The sequence below is a fragment of the Abramis brama genome (genome assembly GCF_963993115.1).
Source record: "Abramis brama genome assembly, chromosome: 11".
NCBI lineage: Eukaryota > Metazoa > Chordata > Actinopteri > Cypriniformes > Leuciscidae > Abramis > Abramis brama.
In genome coordinates, this window is record NC_139973.1 from 34,049,694 (window position 1) to 34,074,130 (window position 24,437).

Below are 24,437 nucleotides of genomic sequence, written 5' to 3' on the forward strand. Positions count from 1 at the left end.
TCTTTTCCCATATTTTACTATATGAACCATTTACTATATAGACATTTCCTTCTAGTTTCACTTAATAGGAAACCCTAAAACATTATTGTTAGAATAAATCTATCAAATGTCTCCTTAAAGGGTAACTAAACCCTAAAACAACTTTTTTGTTAGTTAATGATCTGTAAGACTGGGGCTTTATTAATGCTGTTCATTGATTCAAGTAAATTTTTTGACATTTGTGTATAAAGTGTTTTAATTCTACAATACAGGGTGTAAAAACACGAGTGCTGCCCTCTTCAGGTTGAATGGTGGCTACTGCAGTTTAATTTTTACCCTTTAACTAGAGACCATGGCTGCGTTCCAGTCCACTTTTAGACATGCACTTGCGAACTTCCCTAAGCACTTCCCCTCGGGGGAATCCCCGGACGGTGGACGAGGTAAGTTTATATGGACAGACCCTCGTTACCTCGATTTTGCGAGTCTACTTAATATGTACACTTCAGGCACCTATATGTCCCACAATGCAGTGCGACAGTGACGTCCCCACAGATCTCGTCTAATCACCACCACAACACAACAAACAACTCTATAATATATTAATTATATATTTTTTTTATTTAAAACAACCCAAACACACCTATAAACATTTGGATGCTGCATTAAACAAATCCTTCAAGGGAAAATTAAATAAATCAACTCCATAGCTGATTCCAAGTGATCAAGGGCTTAGGACGTTCCAGTTTCCGCCAGTAGTGGGCACTCGTGCAACGTAAGCAAAGACGTACATCCGAGTGAACGAGACGGAGGGAAGTTAGCGAGCGACATGACAATTTTGGACTGGAACGCAGCACTTGGTAGTGTAGGGACTGCTGTGAATTAGGGCTTCTGATCGACACACCTGAACAACAAAATCAGAGTCTTCGGGGTTACTAGAAAGTTACAGGCAGGTGAATTTGATCAAGGCTGGAGCTAAACGCTGCAGGAAAGCGGATCTCAAGGGGTTCCACACCTGAGCGAGTCTGGGCCCGGAGAAAACTCTGAGGAAACGTGAGCAAGAAGACCAGATATATCCAGTTTATTCTCCATCAGCAGGAAAATCACAGAAATGATCAACATGCAAGACTCAATTCACACACCCTCACAACAGACCTTTCATTTCAAATAAAGATTTGCACACAGACAAGCAAGTCAGTCACCAATGATCCATAAACAGTGAAATCGATCCATTTCACGCTCACACACACACACACACACACACACACACATACACTTACATAATAGACATCAAAGTACTTTATAGAAAAGGTCTCTGTGCATTGGTACAGTTTGTTCCACATTATCTGCATGTGGCTATGAGGATGCTTTAAAACTTGGGCTGGTTTCGGTTTAATATCTCTTCATCCAAAAAAAAAAAAAAAAAAGTCTGTTCTTCACATTTTGTAAGGTCTCCCTAAGATCACGTTTATCTCTTGTGCTTTAAAAATCTCTAGCTCGTCGACTGAGGACTTTCTAACTGTGCCTTTGTTATTGCAGATAAATGGGGTTCTCTTGTCTCTACACCAGTCATACACCAACACAATAGTATTTCTATAATATAAATCAATATATAACATACATATAGAATAGTCTTGTATCTTTAAGTCCACAGTTGGTCAAGAGGGATGAATCGGAGGTTAAAGATCACAACACACATTTTCTTCCTGAAGAACACCACGTCCGGTGCTGAGATTCAAGAAACGACCTCTCACATCCAAAAATATGACCATCTACGAACATATCTTTATGGCACAAACTTCCTGAACGACTTTATAGTGTTTTGTTTTGTTTTTTCTCGTTTTTTTTATCATACATACAAAGAATACACATACTTGCAAATATTTCAAGCAATAAAATCTTGTTGGAAAGTAATGAATGTAAAGGAATGGTGAGAAAAAGTAGTTTAAGGTTGTAGTCGGTCCCGTTCGTGATCCCAAAACGCCACTGAAATCCTTTGGTATGTCCTCCTGCTGAAGACTTCGAAATGAACTGCACTCAAAATGTTAACAGTAAAAAAAAAAAGAAATTCAACTTCCAACACAATTGCAAACTAAAAAAAAAAAAAAAAGCCCACCTGTATCGAAGTGTTTCTATATGACCTGGCACAACAATTATGCATAAAATCCCTGTTCTGTCATTCTTGGCAAAAGCTTCCCTCTCATTTGCTGGTCAGTGACAGCACACGGTTAAGAGGTGATGTAAAAGGAACATGCGCGTCCGAGGTGACCGTCTTCCGATTTCGTGATGACATGAACTGTCCTTCTGCAAGTCAGAACCATTCCTCCAGGATACAGACGGATAGGAGCGAAAGCAAAGCGATCACTATCAACACAAGTCAAGCAAACCAACACTTTTCTGATACATGTTTCTAAGAGAAATTAAGAGATGAATAAAAGTTCCTAACGCATTTATCTTACACATTTTCAACGGTCTTTAGTTTTTCCTGCAGCTCTCAGTTGGTTTGTTTTGAACAAGCCTGTGCGTGACGTAGTGTAGCTGACCTCCGTGTGTCTGAATGAGGAAGATGATGGGCAAAGGATCAGTGGCTCAGTCAGCGTAATGCATGATGGACTCCACGTAGTTCCCCGGGAAGAGGCCCGTGGTGCCGCACATCACGCCCTCGTACCAGCCATCGTCGTTCTTCTTGATGACATAGATGATCGCCCCCTCCTGGAAGGAGAGCTCGTCTTCTTTGTCGCGCGCGTAGTCGTAAATCGCCACCACTGATGGCAATAGCGGGATAAAAAGAAGGAAAACAGAATGTCTGGTTATCTTTTTATTCCGAGTTTTACTGTACGGCGGACTGTGCTACGCTGTAGATACTGTAAACTGGATAAGTAAGAGGATGTTGTGATTATGTTCACAATAAAGCACGACCTCTCCTTTCTTACTGCCATTTAGAAATGGTTTATACAGGAAAAAAGGTATTTTATTTTAAAGTCAGATATTAGAAATGTTTTATTTATTGTTAATGTTCTATACTGGATATTTAATTGTGCGTGTTCATCTGCCCTAAACATACACAATTAAATATCATAGACAATTTTTAAACTTGAGGTATAATGTAATAACATTGCATCCACTGTTAATACTGTACATTATAATGTTATGACGCATCTGCATTTGGTTGTTTTTAATTTCTGTCATTTTTATTACATTATTTCAATTATTTTTTACTTTAAAACTCAAGTGAATCATTTTTAATATTAGAATGTTTATTTTTTTATTTATGTACAGTGAGGAAAATAAGTATTTGAACACCCTGCTATTTTGCAAGTTCTCCCACTTAGAAATCATGGAGGGGTCTGAAATTGTCATCGTAGGTGCATGTCCACTGTGAGAGACATAATCTAAAAAAAATCCAGAAATCACAATGTATGATTTTTTAACTATTTATTTGTATGATACAGCTGCAAATAAGTATTTGAACACCTGTCTATCAGCTAGAATTCTGACCCCTCAAAGACCTGTTAGTCTGCCTTTAAAATGTCCACCTCCACTCCATTTATTATCCTAAATTAGATGCACCTGTTTGAGGTCGTTAGCTGCATAAAGACACCTGTCCACCCCATACAATCAGTAAGAATCCAACTACTAACATGGCCAAGACCAAAGAGCTGTCCAAAGACACTAGAGACAAAATTGTACACCTCCACAAGGCTGGAAAGGGCTACGGGGAAATTGCCAAGCAGCTTGGTGAAAAAAGGTCCACTGTTGGAGCAATCATTAGAAAATGGAAGAAGCTAAACATGACTGTCAATCTCCCTCGGACTGGGGCTCCATGCAAGATCTCACCTCGTGGGGTCTCAATGATCCTAAGAAAGGTGAGAAATCAGCCCAGAACTACACGGGAGGAGCTGGTCAATGACCTGAAAAGAGCTGGGACCACCGTTTCCAAGGTTACTGTTGGTAATACACTAAGACGTCATGGTTTGAAATCATGCATGGCACGGAAGGTTCCCCTGCTTAAACCAGCACATGTCAAGGCCCGTCTTAAGTTTGCCAATGACCATTTGGATGATCCAGAGGAGTCATGGGAGAAAGTCATGTGGTCAGATGAGACCAAAATAGAACTTTTTGGTCATAATTCCACTAAACGTGTTTGGAGGAAGAAGAATGATGAGTACCATCCCAAGAACACCATCTCTACTGTGAAGCATGGGGGTGGTAGCATCATGTTTTGGGGGTGTTTTTCTGCACATGGGACAGGGCGACTGCACTTTATTAAGGAGAGGATGACCGGGGCCATGTATTGCGAGATTTTGGGGAACAACCTCCTTCCCTCAGTTAGAGCATTGAAGATGGGTCGAGGCTGGGTCTTCCAACATGACAATGACCCGAAGCACACAGCCAGGATACCCAAGGAGTGGCTCTGTAAGAAGCATAAGGTTCTGGCGTGGCCTAGCCAGTCTCCAGACCTAAACCCAATAGAGAATCTTTGGAGGGAGCTCAAACTCCGTGTTTCTCAGCGACAGCCCAGAAACCTGACTGATCTAGAGAAGATCTGTGTGGAGGAGTGGGCCAAAATCCCTCCTGCAGTGTGTGCAAACCTGGTGAAAAACTACAGGAAATGTTTGACCTCTGTAATTGCAAACAAAGGCTACTGTACCAAATATTAACATTGATTTTCTCAGGTGTTCAAATACTTATTTGCAGCTGTATCATACAAATAAATAGTTAAAAAATCATACATTGTGATTTCTGGATTTTTTTTTTTTTAGATTATGTCTCTCACAGTGGACATGCACCTACGATGACAATTTCAGACCCCTCCATGATTTCTAAGTGGGAGAACTTGCAAAATAGCAGGGTGTTCAAATACTTATTTTCCTCACTGTAGTTTCATTGATATATTATTATTATATTTCTTATTTACTTGTAGTATTTTAAATGATTGATTTTAGTTTTTAGTGTTTTACTTTTAATTTATATAGTTTTTATTATATTATTTCAGTTATATATATTATAACATGTATTTATTATTTATCAGTTATTGTCCATAATATGTTATTGGCTTATCTGTATTGGCCAGAGTTTTAATAACAGTGCAAATATTAGTTTTAATGGAAACCCATTTCTGCCACATAAGGGAAAAAAAACATTTGATAAATAAAAAATAAAAATAAATCATAAGATACCAATTCATAATTATAATATAAAAAGCTGAAATTATGAAACAAGGCAAAATTATCAGATAAAGTGTCAATAATGACAAAAGTACACATTTCCAGATAAAGTCAATTTATTAAATTAATTTTCATAATTTTGACTTTTTATCTGGTCAGTTTTACTTTAATCATAAAATGGCATGTCATATGACATAAAAGGTCATAATTATGATTTACCAAAGCATGTTTTCTTATGTAGCAGAAATGGATTTCAATACATTTTCAATAAAACGGAAAAATAAGCATGAAAATTTTTGTTTTAAAGCAAGTTTAGCTAAACAAGCAACATACATGATAATGTTAGTCCGATTTCATTGCCGATTAAATATACATTATTGAAATGGAATCCCGTGTTGGAGGATTTCCATCTTTCTCCATTCAAATCAATAGGAGCTGTATTTAGAAACCTATTACCTACATAGAAAAAGCTTTCCGAAATGGCCAAATGAGTGTTTAAAGTGCGTTGTGAACATGCCTTTCTCCAGGTAACTGCGAGGGGCCCATGGCGGGTCTTCTTCAGCGTAAGGGTCACTGTACTCCACCACTGCCGACTCTTCCTCATCATCACCCTCCTCATCCTCATAGTCCTCTGGAGGAGGAGGGGGTGGGGTTGCCTCCTCAAACTCCACCTCTTCTGCAGGGGGCGGTGGTGGAGGAGCGTCTGAGACTGAAGGGATGGAACAAATACAACATTTTTTTAAAGCAATTTCTGAAGAAATTGGGTAACTTTTGTTTGCTGATGTGAGACAAATGAGTCATGCTGGATCGGGAAGTTAAGGAGGAAAATGTGTTAGTAAGGAAATTAGGGAGTACAACAACATTTAGGGAGGGAAGAATAACACTCACCTCAAAACAGCAGTAATAAGAAAAAAAAAGGGAAATTCACTAAGGCCATGTACACACTGCAGCTAAACAAGGGCAGGCAAATAAGGTTTTTCCCACACCACTACATCTCAGAAATGATATATTTTAACCCTTTCAGTCTGAATTAAGTGTTATGAGATCAAATGAACATGATCAGCCTGACTCTTATATGCTAGTTTTATAGAAACACTCAAAAAGACAGTCATTACTTTCAGTCATGTCTGACTTGAAATGAACCAAGAAGTGGTTCACATGCAGAGCACATGCTGTTGTTAAACAGCAAACGCTGAACAAAACAGTGTCTCGTCACCTTTTTCAGTGTGTACGTGGCCTAACACTGTGTCCTAACCAGATGTGACAATGCAACATATGAAAAGAATATATTTTCCATATTAATCAACAGTTTTTGTCCTAACAGTGATACGCGACCTGCAACAGGGGACTCTATTTTTAAACGGTTTCTATTTCTGCAACATTCAAGGCTGGGAACAAGAACATACAAATTATATGTCCAATGACAATGATATCCTCAGGTACTGAATATAAAAGGGTTTCATTTAATTTTGAATATCACTATGTGTGACTTTAATAGCCATAATGAAAGAGACAATGGATAATTGACCTTAGATCTTGGAGAAAAAAAAAAAGAATAATCAAGAAGGTATATCAGTTGAGCTTTCTCGTGCTCTCTTTTCTCCAGTGTTGCCAAGTTTTCCGCGGAATGCGATTGGGCTAGTTTTGGCGTTGATTGGGTGGGTTTTGAATAGCAATTGGGCTGGTTTCATTACGCAAACCAGGCAACCGGCCTTCTCTCACTCACTCGTCGCATTCGTTTCGATTGAATAGTGTTAGAGTTGCAGGGCCTGAGTTCCGGTGTACTGCCAAATTCCCCGACCCACCGAACTCTGTGAACCATAGTAGGTGCTGTAGTGAGGGTAGGGTTAGGGTTAGGATTGGGATAAGGAGTAGGTCGGATTAGCTCAATACAGTGCCTACTAGGGTCACATAATTCGGCACAACACCGGCTTAAGGTTGCGGGTTTTGAGCATAATTTTACTCATTCCCGCAGGTTTCACACTCACACCAACCCGTCTCTTTATTCTATAGTATTTATTTGTGCTATCGTTTGCAATTTTTTTTGTAAATTTAGTTCAGAGTTTCAAATAAAGCCTCCTTGTGTAAGATATTGCAACAGATGTACCCAAATGATCAAAAAATTATGAGATGATAAAAATATCTATATGGCAGTTTTCCCAGTGGTATCGAATATCGATATTTTTCAAGGTATCGTATCGAATTTAGAAACTGCAGTATCGTGAAAACACTAGTTAAAACTGTGAACTCTGTGTGAACAAACAAGTGTATTCCATGACAAAGTCACAGAGTATGTATATTGAATAATGTTAAAATTCATACATTTTTATTCATTTTATAATGTACTCATCCATTTCATTCTGAGTGCGAGAAGAGTGCCCACACACTCTTCCTATTTGGCTGATTTGTGAGTTTTGTAGCCTTGTCGCTTGCCACTGGAATCTAACTGCATCGCAGCTGGTGAGGACATGCAGGGGGTTTACAACACTAATGTCTAAAATGAGCATGCAAATGTTTAAAGAGCATGCACAACCAGTCAAACACAAAAAAAAATCCCAAACCAATAACTTACTGGTCTCCTGAACCCGAGCCACAAAGCCCATGAGTGGTAGCTGGGGGGTGATCTGGAGAATAGAGGGGGGTGGAGGGGCCATAGGGGCTGCCCACCCCAACAACAGGGACAATTTGGTACAGAAGGGAAAAAAGGCAAGAAAGGGAATTGTGAAAAAAATGTGGGTGAAACAAAGGGAACGACAAGAGAGGAAGTTGAAAAGAAAAAAGAAGAAAATGAGATGGCAAATGAAAGAAAAGAGAGAGAACAATCAGATCAAGTCGGTAAGACAGAGTCCACTGGTCTAAATGACATGCATTCTAATTATTGTAATTATTTTCTACCATTATATGAGGACATTTGAGCATGTCTGGTCTCTACCTTGGTTTAGGTTGTAGTGTGGCCCTCCATTGAGCTGGTTTTGGATCATGTTTGGATTAGTGTTTTGAGGCATGTTGTTGGGCTGTCCAGTAACTGATGACGGCCGGCGATAGGGCAGGGAACCTCCCACAGAGGGCGTGGGGTGCCGCGTCATTGGCCGGTTCATACTGTAAAAGTGAGGGCCGTTGCCTGGGAAATAGAGAGATAAAAAAATAATAAAACTAATTCTGTTGGTACATCTCTGAATCAGTATGGAATACACAATAAGTAGACCATGGCACATTAAACGGTATATGGAATGAACTGAAGACATGCTCTAATCAAACCATAGTCAGCCGCCTTACTCTCTTTATTTATTTAATTGGCAAGTAGCCGTGTAATAAGCGTGATAGCACAGAGTCAGCCTTCATTAATCACAAAATAATGAACGGCTTTGAGGCTGACTGTACATTCCTTACATTATACACACCAATACTGAGTGTAGCTTTTTAGCAATACTTTTAAATATTTAATATTTGTATATTTATAATTAAGGATGCACAAATATAAAAAAATCTGGCCAATATGATGCTTATTTCCATGTTATGGCCGGTATTAAAATTCTATAGTATTTTATAATAATAACATCTTAAATATGGTGCATCCCTATTTATAAGCAACAATACTCTTGCTTGACCATTAGTCTTGGATTCATTTTTACTGAGCTTGTCACAATGCATTCTGGGATTCCCTTTTCCATGAATGACACATACAATACTGCCTTGTGTAATGCTGATTTTAGTCAAAAAAGAGGTATGATAGAAGGCAACATATGCTCCTTAAAAATCATGCCTTAAAATACCGTCTAGGTAGTTAGCTCACTAGTTCTTGAACAGAGCTATAGAAAACAATATATATAACCTGCAATATAACCTTTGTCCAAGTAAAAATGTTGGCCCATCATAACTTCCTCATTTTGATTTGGTATGAAACATCTCATCATTAAAAGTAAATAGTCCCAAAACAGTCCCTAAGAAGCATGAACAGGAAGCAGAGATGGACCAAATGATGTGATGGAGACGTCACTGGGAATGTAATCCTGCCAAGAACTGGAGCACAGATGCACAATGAGCCAAGACAAACCAAGCCCATGCAGGTGAAACCTGGGTGAGGTGGAGGAGGGATGAGTGCTGGGTGAATCACGTATGTTCACGTGCAGGTTGTCACTCAAAGATGAACGATGGACTTGAGGAGGGGGGTGAGGGGACTCACCTTGAGCGGGGGTGCTAGTTGCAGCAGCAGGGTTGGTGTTGGTGCTAACAGGAAGGTTGGGGGGCAGCTGTGGGGGTGGTGGTATCTCAGGAGGGCCCTCTGCTGGCAGAGCGGGGGCGGGGGCAGGGGCAGGGGCAGAGGCGGGGGGCACTGGCTCGGGGGTGGGAGGTGGCGGAGGTACGGGAGGGGCAGGGATAGTAACGCTTGGAGGGGGTTTCGGAGGGTTGGGAGGGGTGGGTGCTGTACCTGCAGCTCCGCACGCCACACAGAGACAGGAAGCCCAGGGGAGAAGAGAACAAGAGTGACAGAACAGAGGGAAGAAAGGTTGAAAGGAGAAACAAGGCCACAGGGAGGAGAGATAGGAACAGGCCACAGGGAGAAGAGATAGGAACAGCGAGTGAAAAAAGAGGTAAGTAGTGAACAGAAAGAGAAGTTATCATCGCTAACAGTGGGACAGGAAATAGCACTTTCAATGCAGCAAAGATACTTCCTTCAGAACCTTGGACAGTCCTCAGATTCATTTACTAATGCTTAAGGCCTTGATATACTCACGGCAAAGTTTTTTTGTTCAAATTTCCCTTTCAATAACACAAACAACAGTGGTGAGAAAAAAGCAGTTAAGAAAGCATCTGATCAGGGGATTCAAAGACTAGTCGATTACTCTACCATGATGCTTTAAGCTTGATCATGGCCTATAGAGGGCATAATCTTTGAAGTCCACTTTCACGCTCCGTAAAATGACAAATAAGTGCGTACTCCGAGTGTGCTCCACAATATACGTTCAATTATACCATCTAGATGCTCAAAATTTACAGTTCTAAATGAATGTGCTGCTGCATTGTAAGCACGCAGTCGCTCTCTCACTAATGCATTCATATAAATGTAATTTTTACTGTGCTACTTTATCAGTATCTGATTTAGAACGAGCAGAAATGTGTGAGAAATGTAACGATCCAAAGACAAAAGAACTGATAAAAATAAGCTGTTATGTAGGAGCAAGAGCCTTGTGGGCAGCGCTGTGTCATATGCCATAGCTGTGCCCGCGTTCGAGTCTCAGCGCGAGGTTCAGGCTTATTTGTTTATTAATGACGTCATCAGCGACTAGTCGACATCAACTTGACTTTAATCACATAAATGTCGACTTAAAAAAATCTGAAGTCGTTCAACCCCTAGTTTGCACATGTCGGCAGTCCAATCAAGTCACATCACGTATATTTTTATAGCACTTTATACAAGAGACTGCTTTAAAGCAAGCAGCTTTACGATGTTAAACATGAAAAACAGTTCCAGTGTTTCTTTCAATTAGAATTACAACTTCAATTTACACTAGTGTGTTCTAGTTCTCCCGAAACAAACTTCGTTTTGGCCTGATTTTGTTCGGAATGACATCACACCAGTTCGTTCTTCGATTTCACTTGAAGTATATCGGGGGCTCTTACACAACGAGTGGAAATCTCACCGGGAAAGGCTGTGGGCGGGGCAGGAGTTGGCACGGCGATGGGCACGCCCACACTTCCGCTGCCACTGTTCTCTCTGCTGCTGCTGCGACTGCTGGGATGACTGCCACCGCTGCTGCCACTGCTGCCACACACAAAACACACATCACGCTAGTTAATGTCAATTGCCATTTGACTGTTTTAGCTCCGTAACTTGGCGTTTTTCAGAGTGAAACAGGATAAAGAATGGGGGGGGAGGGGGAGTAGGGGGGGACTTGATATTTGTTCATTAAGAACTGATTAGATCTTCAAAAGTGGCCGTTTCACACCAGAATGGAGCCAGACTGAATGAGAGTTAGCTTAAACAATGCTAAATAACTGTACAGCCACAATAAATTGCACAGATGAATCATTCACAACAAGGAGTGAGCAAGAAAGTAATTAAGGTTAATTTCAGGTTGATTTTAAACAGCACACATAAACAAACATAAATATTTCTTAAAACAGCCCCAACACTCAGTCTTGCATATTTCATTCTGCCCTTACCAAAAAATCCACATGAAATATAATAATTTCACAAAATCATAAAAAATTAATTAACCAGACCAATTAATCAATCAATATTTAGGCTATTTTCAGATTATAGCCTGATAACTATAAAAATTTGAATCAGCCTGGTCGACATTTGGCCTTTTTTTAGATTACGAAATGGCCAGGAAGAACAACGGTCCCATATTTGGCAATTTTCATATTATCGGCTAATTATTACTAGTGGCAGACTGTTCAAAATATTGGCAGAACATTGGGCAGGCTTTTAAAACATTGTCATATTATCAGTTAATAGCAAGTGGTAGACTGATTTATCGACCAGGCAGATTAAAATCCCTATATTTAGCCATTCAGATAATCAGCATCAACTGACATGCATGTCCACATAGCCACATAACATAAGTATTTCCTTCTTATATCAGGTTTAAATTTACCAACAGCCTTGTAATATTGTGCATTCGCTTTTTTTTAAAAAAATTTGAGGGATTTAGTTTAAATGATTTTGCTCTGTTAACCATAAGTCAAAATAGAAACTGTTTTTAAATCACTCTCCCTTGATGATCAATTTCAGTCCAATTTTGATTAATGTAATTTATATACAGTCATGTGAAAAAGAAAGGACACCCTTTAGAATGTTATGGTTTTATGTATCAGAACATGGGATGAATCACAGGTAAATGCAACCTCAGACATATTACACCGTGTCATTATTTATTTAACAAAGATAAAGCCAAAATGGAAAAGCCATGGGTGACAAACTAAGCACACCCTATGATTCAATTGCTTGCAGAGACACTTTTAGCAGTAATACGATGGAGGAATCGTTTTCTGTATGACAGCATCAATATCTCGCATCGTTCTGGAGGAATTGCTCTTCTTTATAACGTTGCTTCAGTTCATTGAGGTTTGTGGGTATTTGTTTATGCACAGCTCTCTTAAGGTCCCGCCGCAACATTTCAGTCAGGTTGAGGTCTGGACTTTGACTGGGCCATTGCAACACCTTGATTCTTTTCTTTTTCAACCATTCTGTTGTAGATTTGCTGGTGTGCTTGGGATCATTGTCCTGTTGCATTAATCAATATCGGCCAAGCTTTAGCTGTCGGACAGATGACCTCACAGATTTGACTAGAATACTTTGGTATACAGAGGAGTTCATGATAGACTCAATGACTACAAGGTGCCCAGGTCCTGTGTCTGCGAAACAAAACAAAAATCAGCAATACTCCATCAGCATGATGGACAGTTGGTATGAGGTTTTTGTTAGTTTTCGCCTAACTTGGTGCAGTGCATTATGGCCAAACATCTCCATTTTGGTCTCATCTGTCCAAAGGACATTGTTCCAGAAGTCTTGAGGTTTGTTCAGATACAACTTTGCAAACCAAAGCTGTGCTGCAATGTTCTTTTTATTAAAGAGGAGAAGTTTTCTCCTGGCAACCCTTCCAAACATGCCATACTTGTCCCGTCTTTTTCTAATTGTACTGCCATGAACTTGAACATTTAACATGTTAACCGATACCATGTCTGAGGTGTAGCTCTTGGGTTTTCCACAATTTCTCTGAGCAGTGCATGATCTGACCTTGGGGTGAATTTGCTGGGACGTCCACTCCTGGGAAGATTGGCAACTGTCTTGAATGTTTTCCACTTGTGAATAATTTTCCACACTGTACATGGACTTTTTGTTTGGAAATGGCCATATAACCCTTCTCAGATTGATGGCAGCAAAAATTGCTCCTCTAAGATCAGTCTTTTTTCCTTGACATTGTGTTAACACACACCTGAATGCTCCAGAACAGCGAACTGCCAAAACTTCTGCTTTTATAGAGGTGATGACACTTGCTGATGATCAATTAATCAAAGACATTTGATTAGCAGTGCCTGACTGCTACTTACCCTCTTAATTCACATGGAAGCAGTAAGGGTGTATTTAGTTAATGACACTGTGTAATATGTCATGTGTTGTTGTTAATCTGAGATTGTATTTACCTAATTTTAAGACCTGCCAAGGACCAGATTACTTTTTATTATGTCCTTATAAATAAAACCATAGAATTTAATAGAGTCCTTTCTTTTTCACATGACTGTATATACTACCATTCAAAAGTTTAGGGTAGTTTAGTTTCTTTTAATATTTTTAAAATGCTTTTTTATTTGATCAAAAACACAGTTAAACAGTAATATTGTGAAATAATCAAATTGAAAATAACTGTATTCTGTTGTAATATATTTTAAGTTTTAATATTTTAAGCTGAATTTTCAGCATCATCATTCTAATATGCTGATTTGGTGATTAACCAACAATTCTTATCATCAACGTAGAAATCAGTTGTGCTGCTTGTTCAAAAGAACAGCATTTATTTGAAACAGAAATCTTTCGTAACTTTTTAAATGTCTTTACTGTTACTTTTGATCAATTTGATGCATTCTTGTGGAAGAAAAGCGTTAATTTCTTTTTTTTTTAAAAACAACTTGAATTGAGGCCATGAATTGAGGAATTGTGGGTGAAAATCTGAGAAGAGGAAGAGGAGGAAGCGTTCTGTAAGAATGTGATTATGTGCTCTCTGTTTGTCCCCTGAGATTCTCAAAATCAGAGCGCTGAGGATGCAAACAGCAAAGAGATGAAGCGATACGGGTAAGAAAGACTGAAATAGAAAAAGACGGTGAGTGAAAGAGCAGGAAAGAGCTCTTCTTTAAGTAGGCTATGGCTGTTTGAACCCAAAAAAAGATCCAAGTATGAGAGAGAGAAAGCAAAGGAGAAGAAAAGAGAAAGTTAGTGAGTGACTGTTACTTTGGCCGAGAGTCACACTGCCAGACGACAGACACCAAACAAAGACAGCTTAAAAACAGAACAACAGCGACAGGAAAGACAGACAAGAAAGGAAGAGGATGCGGAAGAAAGGGTGAGGGACCTTTTTTGCTTTTCAAAGTTTGTTTTTTAAGCCTGTCTAGGGGATAATGCTGTGTGTGTGTGTGTGTGTGTGTGTTTGTGTGTGTGTGTGTGTGTGCGAGTACCTGTACGTGCGGGTCCTCTGATTAACAGATGCAGTTCTAGCCGGGCTCTGCAGGGGTGGTGCGGTGTTGCGTGTTGGACTCTGCACATAGTCGTTAGGGACGACGGGTGGACGCACAGGCTCGAGCGTCCGGTAAGGGGAGTGCCGCCTGCCAGGGGGGCGGGGTTAAAATATTTTAATATCCTCTAAGGGGTGGAGTCAAACATCATTGATGACAGACCCCAATAATTACATACTGGGAGATATTGTATCACATCTTGAAGAGTAAAAATCCATTTCGAATATTACAACAGTAGCGTAGAGCAAACCTCATGAGTCATGTCTAATTTAAAGTTATTTGTAGATCTCAGGAGTAACTAGGGTGGGCAGTAGAGTTCGGTACCAAGTCGGTACTGAAATTTAAAAAATGTGACGCTTTGAGCGCTGTTGAGTGGAATCTTAAACATCTCTGATTGCCCATTGTGCTCACGCTCACATCGGATATGTCTGTGATTGGCTACAATGCTTCAAAAATATGTTGTAAATATACATCAATGACGCTCTTCACCGAGCACTTACACAGATACAGACGGGAGTGTTTGAAAGCAAACGCTCCCGTTTCTTAAAACACTTTCAAATACTTCCGTTTGCTCTCAAATGCTCCTGTGCGTTAATCATTGTAGCCAATCACAGACATATCCAATGAGTGTGTGAACACAATGGCCAATCAGAGGTGTTTACGGTTCCGCTCAACAGCGCTCAAAGCGTCACAATTTTAAAATTTCAGAACTGACTTGGTACCGAAATCGGTACTTTTTGACAACTCTAGTGGGCAGCATGACCAAAATAGATCAAGGTATGAGTCATTTTATTTCCAAATCTACAAATAATATGAATATTTTAATGGAATATAAAGACACTAAAGTTATTTTTGCTTGAATTTATAAATGGTCACCTGAAAATGCCTTGCCTATAGACAATTTAGTGAATTAAACGCTTTACAAATGAAAGATACTTTATTAGAAGTAGACTGAAAATTGGTTTGACCAATACTTTTTACACTTTTAGGTTACTGGTTCTTTAAAAGTCTACTAATAAATGACTATGTTTACATGTACCCTCATAATGCGATTATAATGAGATTCAGGCAATACTGCGATTAAACCATGTAAACAATATTTTAATCAAACTGATGCAATTAAGCTCATAATCGTATTAACCATAATCGCAGTAAAACGTGGTGTATGCCAATTTCTGGGTCACGATAAATAGGCATGTAAACCCTTTAATCACAACTATTCCACTCTGACTAAAGTGTGCACATGCTTATGACGTACAGGGATGACACTGTCATGCGCAGATGTGCAAACATAGCGGTAAAGGAGGCAACACATTTTTGGATTGCTGAAGAAACTGAGTTCACATTGACAAAGCTGCACGACATGAAAAGAACGCAGTATTTTGATGGACGAAAACATAGACATAATAGGTGCGTCCCCGAAAAATCCATAGAAATGTTTTTTTAAACAATAACGAGTTCTTCCTCTTCTTGTTTGGGATACGTCCCACTCTGCATGTTCACAATAATGTATGTTTCTTCACGGTATGAGGAAACTCTAACGGTGATACATTCATACAGTTGCATATTATATATCGTCATACTGCCCATCCCTAGCAGGAAACTATTATGTAACGGCCGAGTAGATATTTAAAGGAGCCTGTTGTGGTGTATTAAGATTGTCTGAATTGCTTGTGGTTGGTCGTTGTGTTGCCATGGTGACAGTGAGGGGTTAGGGGCCGTGGACATGGGCATGAGCGGGAAGAACACAGTTGAGGTTTAACAGTAACAAACATCAGCTGTAAAAACTCAATGACATGAAATAAAAATAACAGATCACAAACACAACATGACATTTTGTTCTCCACAGTGACCTGCAGTGGCAGAAAAAGGCACAAAGACTAAAACACACAGATCCAGAACAAATTAGTGTGTCAGTCCCTGAACAGAGAACAAGCCAAAACTGTTAACTACAACACAGAGTCGTAGACGTGTGTGAGCCTGGCTGTCAGGGATCAAGATTAGATAAGAGATGGAGAGAAAGAGAATTTCCTTTTCAAACACCATATCAACACATGTGCACAACAGAATCTCATAATTTAAAGGGGTCATATCATATACATTATCATATTATTTTTGTCCTAGATGTCCACATATAATCCAAGTTTTTTGCACTGAAATACGATGCAAAAACAATTCAGACCAGACTTAAAATGCTCAGAGACCTTATTAAAGATGCACTCAGATGTAATTTTACTCAGATTGTTCCAATGACTTTCAATGTCAACTTCCAGCAGCACGGATGCAGAATTACGCAGCACAAGAAACATTTTCAGTTATCTGTGCTATTCAGTTACTCACAAATAAATTATTCTGTGAGAGAATGGGGAGTTAGCAAGATAAAGAGAAAAGCATTTACTGGTCCAATTAGGTGACACCAATGATTGTATTAAGCCACTGATAGGGCTATTTATTTTGTTTAATTCTTTTGTGTAAAACTTTAATGAGGAAAAAATATTACTGAGTGGCACCTTTAATATAACAGCACAAAATATATAGGACCTTCCCACAATTTACTCTAATTATTAGTTCTACAGGTGTTTCGAAATAATAGTGCCTATTGCACTTATATTACCTTACCAAATTGGCATTATTGGCATCTAAATGTTCAGTACTGATATATAAATTGTGACTGGTTAGGACACAATGTTATTTTCAGCAAATGAGTTTTGTGGACCGGAGCCCAAGTTTTGAGTTCTGAAAGTTTCAGACTGTTTTCATAGTACAATGAGCTCTTTTAATCTAGGAAAGATCAAGGAAAATTTGATCCCCCTTTAGGACTGCCTCTGTTCTTTCTATAAAAATCAAGACCACACAAACTCTTACAGAAAAACAGTTTGACAAACAGAAGCTCCTTTTTTATATGAATGAACCACAGCAAATTTCATCTCCAGTCCAGAAGGCTATGACAGAATATTTCTGTTCTACATCTGTAAACAACTATGAAATGTATGTCTGGGTAAATATCTCAAACATATCTTATGTTACTGGTGTTTCACAACAATACAAATTATTACTTTAATTTTATATATATGTCATGAAAAAAGCAGGTCCTCTATCTAACTTACCCCAGTGTTCCTTTGCCTGGGCCAGGAGGGCTGGGTGGTTTCTGAGTCGGGGCAGCTGTGCGTGGAGTTGTACCTGCTTTCATATTCTGAGCGTTGACCTGTGGGGAAAGTGTCAAATATTATTAATCTGAGTGGGAACAAATATATAGACACGGACATTATACCACATACACACCACACACATCAACCAAAACCCGACTGAATCCTTACCTTAAACCTTAGTAACCACTACATTCAGAAATGAAGGCATTAAGAGAGGTGAGGAGAAAAAAAGATACAAACTGTTAGTGTAAAGAGTAAAGAAAAACTCACATGCAAACACACACAGAGCAACTAGTTAAGCACCGCAGAGAGAAAATACATTCATATTAATAAGGATGCACAAAATGCCAATATTACCATTTTTAAATGGTAACTTAAAGGTGCCGTAGGTGATTCTCTGCAGAAACATTTTTTTGTTATGCTGGTTGAAAGTCTCCTCATATCCTGATAGCAATCACTCGAAGCGGTCTAAATGTATTTTTTATAAATATATGTCGTCTGTGGAAGGTGTAGGACCATAAAATGTTCGTTCAATCATTGCGTTCGGTCCGAACGGTCCTATAGCATGTGTTCCCTGTCGGTCAATGTGTGTTTGCATGCCACTGCGCAGGCTGTTCACGCAGACATAATAATTCATCAGCACGTTCAGGTACGCTGTGAAGACGGAGCGAGAATGGCAAGCAGCAACAACCTCACTTTCCTTCTGAACCGACAACAAGTGGCACTGGCAAAGGATCTACGATCTATATATCTTCTTTGGAGCCAAGCAGACTCTCATCGTGGGAACCCTGTCATGCAAGAAATATTATAACACACTGACAAGTTTTGCTAGCTAAACAAACCGAAAACTTGCTGCATCTAATTCTGTTTTTAAGAATTTGTTTACGTTTGGTATTGTAGTGTTACTAACTCTACTAATAAAGTTTTCTCACCAGTGAATGACACATGATACTGGTATTGCAGTAACGTTGTCTCCAGTCTTCTAGGCTGTGCGCGTTCATGCTTTCAGAAGGCGTGGCTTTGGACGGCGATTTGCAGGGAGGGTGGGACGTACGCTTTTACTGCTATCAGGCTAAAGCTAGCATTTTCCCAGATGTCATACAGCACCTTTAAATGTATTTTTGTTTATGTAGTCCAGGCTGAAATAGCAGTTGTTTTGAATGTATACTGCCACCTAACAGCATGAAGATGTAGAATCAAGCTTTTTGCAGTTAGTCATGATTAATTTATACCAAGCCAAAGTATCCAATAACAGGGGGGTGTAAAAGAAAACACACATTTATCACATATACAACTTACATTTTCTTTTTTTCTTTTTTTTTTTACTTAAATTGCTTTAAATGTAAAAGATAAGATTATACCTTTAAAATTACAGCTCTGAATTTCCCCATATTTTAAGCAGATAATATCAGGACTTATTTATTTCATTTTCAACAGATTACTCCTTTTATGTGGCCCAAAATTTCTATATCATATTTCTATACCCACCACCCCCAAAATATATTCAGGTTTAATCATATTTAATTTAATACAAATTCCACCCTAGTCAGCGCTCTTACAAATGCAGACATACAGAGTTTGGCTTCATCCCTACCTTTACGCCGTGGCCTACGTCATCCAGCAAACTGTAGTCAATGGGTTTGCGGATGTAGCGTACAGGCCTCTCGGGATTGGCTGGTGCGATGATCTTGTGCGTGCGGGAAGTGTTCTTGTTGGTAGTGAGGATGCCAATCTCTCGCCTGGCCACCTTCTCTTTATGGATGTCCACCGTCTGCAGAGGAACGTTGTTGTGTGATTTGACGTATACAGTAATGCACATAGTAACAAAACAAATTCAAGTTTTTTTATGAAATCAAAATCATGTTTAAATCAAAAAGAGCAACGAAAAAAAGTTAAACATGAATGACAAGCAGTCAGTAAAAGATATTTCCAAAGTCAACAGACCATAAAATATAAAATCTAATTTGATTTATATAAAAGTACTGCTATGTGCCGATTTTAATAAACCACTTACTTTAAGTATGAGCAATATTAAGAGTGATGCTTTCCTTAGAAAATGAACTGAATGTAGAAACAAAACTCCAATGTACAACCCTGTTCATCTCACAAAGTGCAATATACCCACAATCCTAGATGTTTCTATAGCAGTAAGAATTACCTGTGAAATGTGGTTGATGGACGACTCCATGCGGCGTAGCTGGGACGCCTGTATATCCAGCATCTGGAGCACATTGTTGGCAAGAGTGTTGATCAGATACGCTACACTGGCCAAAGACTGAGTGGTGTAGCTTTTGGTTTCTTCTAAAGCTCTGTGCTTATCTGGAGACTAGATGGAGAGAAAAGAAGGAGAGAGGGAGTTAATCTGAGCACAGAAGGACGGATAGAGGTGAAAGAGAACATGATATTGCCACATGGCCTAATTTCTACTCCCTCGTTTTCACTCCCCTTTAGGGGTGAACGTCTGATGCATATGGCACACAAAACAGGAAACACTTCAGGCGTTTTGAAGTCATATGTCTAAATGCCGGATTTTCAAAAATATGTGAAGTTCACGGCTCCACTGTTGCAGTAAACTTGCACAACATTATTGAATGGATAATTTATTAGATGCATGCCGGTCTGTTATCATATGGACATCAACTTTCCGTTTTCATGCCCCTAAACATGGTGCGGAACAAAACGAACTGTGATTGGTTACTATACATGTCACTCAGACGTCCTCTTGGGCGGTTCTTGGACAATGAAAGCTGCAATGGAGTCCAGACCTTCTGCAGTCAGTCTAAAGGTGTAGCTACGCAAGACTGAGACAAGCAAAGACAAGTTCACGTGTCATTTACGTCCTTTTGTGCATATTTAAGTTGTAATATTACTTTTATGTTGTATGCATGTGAATAATTTCACATAGGACGCATTTGATGGAGTTAATAATTAATTAGCCAGCAAAGCACTTCAGTTTACCGCTGTTCACTCACTTAAACGGCAATGCCCGACATTATTGACTTTGATTGGGTTATTTGAGACAGTCATATTCCTTTTAGATGTTTCTTTTTCAGAAAAATGTAGGATATTATTAGTAATCCAGCAATGTTCTTTTATCTTGTCATATTTTTTCAACAGGAAGCCTATGTTTGAATTAAAATCGCTTCTCGTAATGGCTTCGAAAATGCGCGGGGATGTCTGTAATCACCTGATGAAGTAGATGAAAATACAGTTAAGTCCAAGACGTGCAGCGGAAATCTGCCATTTACATAACATTACATTGAGAACACTATAGAATTAAATCTTTGTGCTTTAGTTGCCCGTGTTTCAGCGAGTTGAAGAGGACATTCACAACGGGAATAACACTTTCTGGCTAACATGTAGCCTACTTCAAGTTCACTTGCATTTGCATCCTGTTGTACAGATACAAGTTGTAATGTTACGTTTACGTTGTACATCATGCCATATGAGTGGCACTGCAAAAGACGTAACACGTGAGCAGAATGGTCAAACATGGCCGTCTAGTATGTTTACACAGAAACAACGGAAAAACAGCACATTGGCATGCAAAAACATTCTATTTGAACGGCCCCATATTTAAAGCATCAATTAACTTTTTTTAAATTTCATATTTTAATAAACATAGAAAACAATATTTATTTATGAAAAGTAAGAATTTGATATGAATGATGAATCATACAATTAGGTTAGAAACACACTTACAAAGATAAAAATGAAAATCAATTTAGTGAAAAAAATTGGATACATTTCTGTCAATGCGGTGAACCAACCACTGTGCAGAATATGAAAAGCTTTGGGTTCAGTCATGGTATCAGCACAAAAACACATTATACTTTCACGCAAAATACTGTCAAATTACAGTTGTAATCAAAATCCCCCAAAATATTGGGATAACATTTGTTAATATGGCACAACCCTACTCCCCTTCATGATTCATTTCCCATATACGAACAAACAAATTTAAACAGACACTAAAGCAACCAATCAGAGCAAAGCACTACCATGAAAAAAAACCCGTCTCGGATCACTGCCTCATTGGCTGCCCACACAGCCATCATTCATTCCCTTTCGGCGTAACCATGGTGATGCTGTCAAATATATGGGAAGGCCCACTGATGAACGGTACGGTGAGTGAGGATAGTGGGGGAGGAGGGTAGTGTGTGAGAAACACGCTCGATAGCATTCACAGCAAATGAAACTGCTTCAATGATCACTTCAAAACCAACTAACATGGTAATTCAACAAAAGATCAGCTGGCTGAGTCAACAAATTGTGCTTGAACAGACTAGTAGCCATTTCAGGAATAGTTCACCCCCCTGTATTATTTTGTCTTCTGTGAAAAACAAAAGGAGATGTTAAGCAGAATGTCCGAGTGGCTCTTTTCTATACAGCAACTGAGGATGAAAGGAACATAATAAATGTATTCTATAAGACTTGTGTACCTCTTCGAAAGCCAAACAACAGCTTTATTACAACGCGACAAATGCAAGAACCAATGTTGCTTTGGCGTCAATAATAATGTCATATTTGGCATGAAAGGTACATTTTTTAAAACTGAAAACAAATTAAAGATTTCTGAGCTCCAGCTCAGATTTTCAGAGTGTTTTTCACACTTCTGAAGAATTGTGCAGGAATTGTTTGGACTACTTTTATCTTGCATTTATGCTCTCCATTTTCATTGTACCATTTCATTTGGCCATTTGATGTTGCTCTGAAGAATGACAATCATAAAGGGTTTTAATGAGACGATAATGAGGAGATAAACTATGGGAGAACAGTCATTGCTCTGTCAGCTCGAGATAAAAACCTTCTTTGGTCATCTACGCTTTGAGGAAAAACATCAGATCTCCGTTTTGTTGAAATCCAGAGAACTCGCTGATCAGATGCACACACAAAAAAAAGGTTCTTCTATGACACCTGTGCAAATAATGCAACAATTAATCTGGCTTTTCCTACAACAAACATGCTCATTATTTTTGGCAAAAACAACCATCATGACAATAATAAGAACCTCTCTGAATAACCTTGCTAACATATCTTTATGCAATATGCATGCATTGAGGATGAGGGAAATATTGGGTTACTTACTAAACTAAACTGAAACCAGACCACAGACCACATGCAAGCAAGACTCATATCAACCCGAGCTTCACGCTGTTATGGAAAGAAATCTAAGCTCGGTCACTTTAAGCTATTTATGGTATTTCTGAGCCTGCTGTGACAACGCTATGAAGTGAGCGGAATACAATGATTTATCACAACCAGCAGACTTTCTTTACAAAATGCATTCAGGCTCAGAGAGCATCAACACTATGTGCTCTGCACGATTCCTATGGGTCTGAATCAGATACAATATGAACTGAGATCCCCCTGGGTCAAATCACAAAGAAAAAACTATTTAACATCTTTACAACTATCAGCTCTCTCACTTAAACCATAACCATATGGTTTTGCGCATTGACAGGCCAGCAAGTATGCAATATTTATATAGAATGCATCACGACTCAAAAGTACTTGAATCAGCATCCTCAGAGAACAAACTCATATCCAGTGACATTCAGTCACTGATCTGCCAGGGTCCATGTGACATGCACTGTATTTTTGGAGCAATAAATGTCAAGAGTTTGATTTCTGATGCTCTCTAAACAGAGAAGTGCATATCCTTACACACCCACTTCTGTGGTTCCCCCAGGAATGCTGAAAATAACATGAATTTAGTCATTCATTTTTGTTCCAGAAGCACTTCACAGTTTCCAGAGTGAATCATCAAACTCATGCGAGCAGAGGAAAAACTGTATTTACCATAGTTCTTGCATAGAAGCTATAGGCTAGTTTAACTATGGTATTAGTGTAATAGAGTAAGCAAGCACTGCATTACCATGGATAGACCAACATAACCAACAAACAAACGGTGTTTGTTGTCAAAGAGCAGCCTAAACAGATTTAAAAACTCACAGAAATAAAGTAACTTGGATACCACAGTTAGTCAATTGGACCATAGTATTTTTCGCGATTTCGAAAACTAGTACTCGTCACAAACACATATCTCCCCTTTGGAGTGGACTACAACCTAACTTAAACTAATATTAATTAAAAACAAAAATAGAAAAACTATTAATATTAATAGATAACTACACTAAATGTACATTTATCAAATAAAAACACTGCCCATAAGCCCTCGGCATTTAGCAGCCGAGCTAACTTCAATAACACTGCGCTGCTTTGATTAAAGGTTTCCACAAAAAGTATAACTCGTTAATACACCACTTTAAATCACAACACTCTGTTTAAATTAAGCATTTAAACATGATAAACTCATAGTACATGTAAAAAGAGGGGAAACAAACTGTCTCTGGATGTGATAAATTTGAGGTTTACACATTGGTTTCGCTTCGGCTAGCGCGTTAGCCTAGCTCAGCGTTTGAGGCCCCATATCTGTACTAAAACACTGAAATGGGCAATAAAACGCCCATGAAGTGTGTTATGTGTTGAATTATTGTATTATAAACCATAACGAATTACAAAGCAGTTGTAATGTGGTGATTTCAGTCCACTCGACTGCATTATCACTCGACAACACAAGCAGTCGGATCATTCATCTCTCGTGTCATTTCTCCGGTGTTTCTGAATATTTTTCAGGGTTTTGTAATGTCACCTGTATGTAGTTGCTCTCGCAGTACTCGGCGACTCTCTCTAAGTTGGCGTAGCTGTCCAGCAGAGCTCCTCGACCAGCAGGAATCTCCTCTTCCAACAGCATCTGCAGCTCCGCCATCTTCACATCTTACTGATGCATGCAGGAGGAAAACACCACCATCACACTCCCAATCCCTCACTGAGACATGCAGGAGGAAAACACCATCACATTACCCTCTCTCTCTCTCTCTCTCTCTCTCTCTTTCACATTCACACA

General features: G+C 39.0%; 1 protein-coding gene across 7 annotated transcripts; it reads right to left on the minus strand.

Moving 5' to 3' along the window:
* Positions 1–1,042: 1,042 nt before the first annotated feature.
* Positions 1,043–24,423, minus strand: abi2b (abl-interactor 2b). 7 transcript variants are annotated; one of them, XM_084128249.1, is made up of 12 exons: positions 24,183–24,423; positions 19,686–19,853; positions 19,122–19,298; positions 17,696–17,713; positions 17,486–17,583; positions 14,322–14,468; positions 10,787–10,908; positions 9,328–9,573; positions 8,077–8,265; positions 7,717–7,803; positions 5,662–5,853; positions 1,043–2,741 (listed from the first exon to the last, which is right to left on the minus strand). In XM_084128249.1, the coding sequence occupies exons 1-12, from the start codon at positions 24,297–24,299 to the stop codon at positions 2,566–2,568; spliced, it is 1,737 nt and encodes a 578-aa protein (XP_083984375.1). In that variant the 5' UTR covers positions 24,300–24,423; the 3' UTR covers positions 1,043–2,565. The 7 variants fall into 7 exon arrangements, with proteins under 7 accessions (XP_083984375.1, XP_083984369.1, XP_083984370.1 ...); XM_084128243.1 differs by lacking the exon at positions 9,328–9,573; XM_084128244.1 differs by lacking the exons at positions 9,328–9,573; positions 17,696–17,713.
* Between the last annotated feature and the right edge of the window lie 14 nt (positions 24,424–24,437).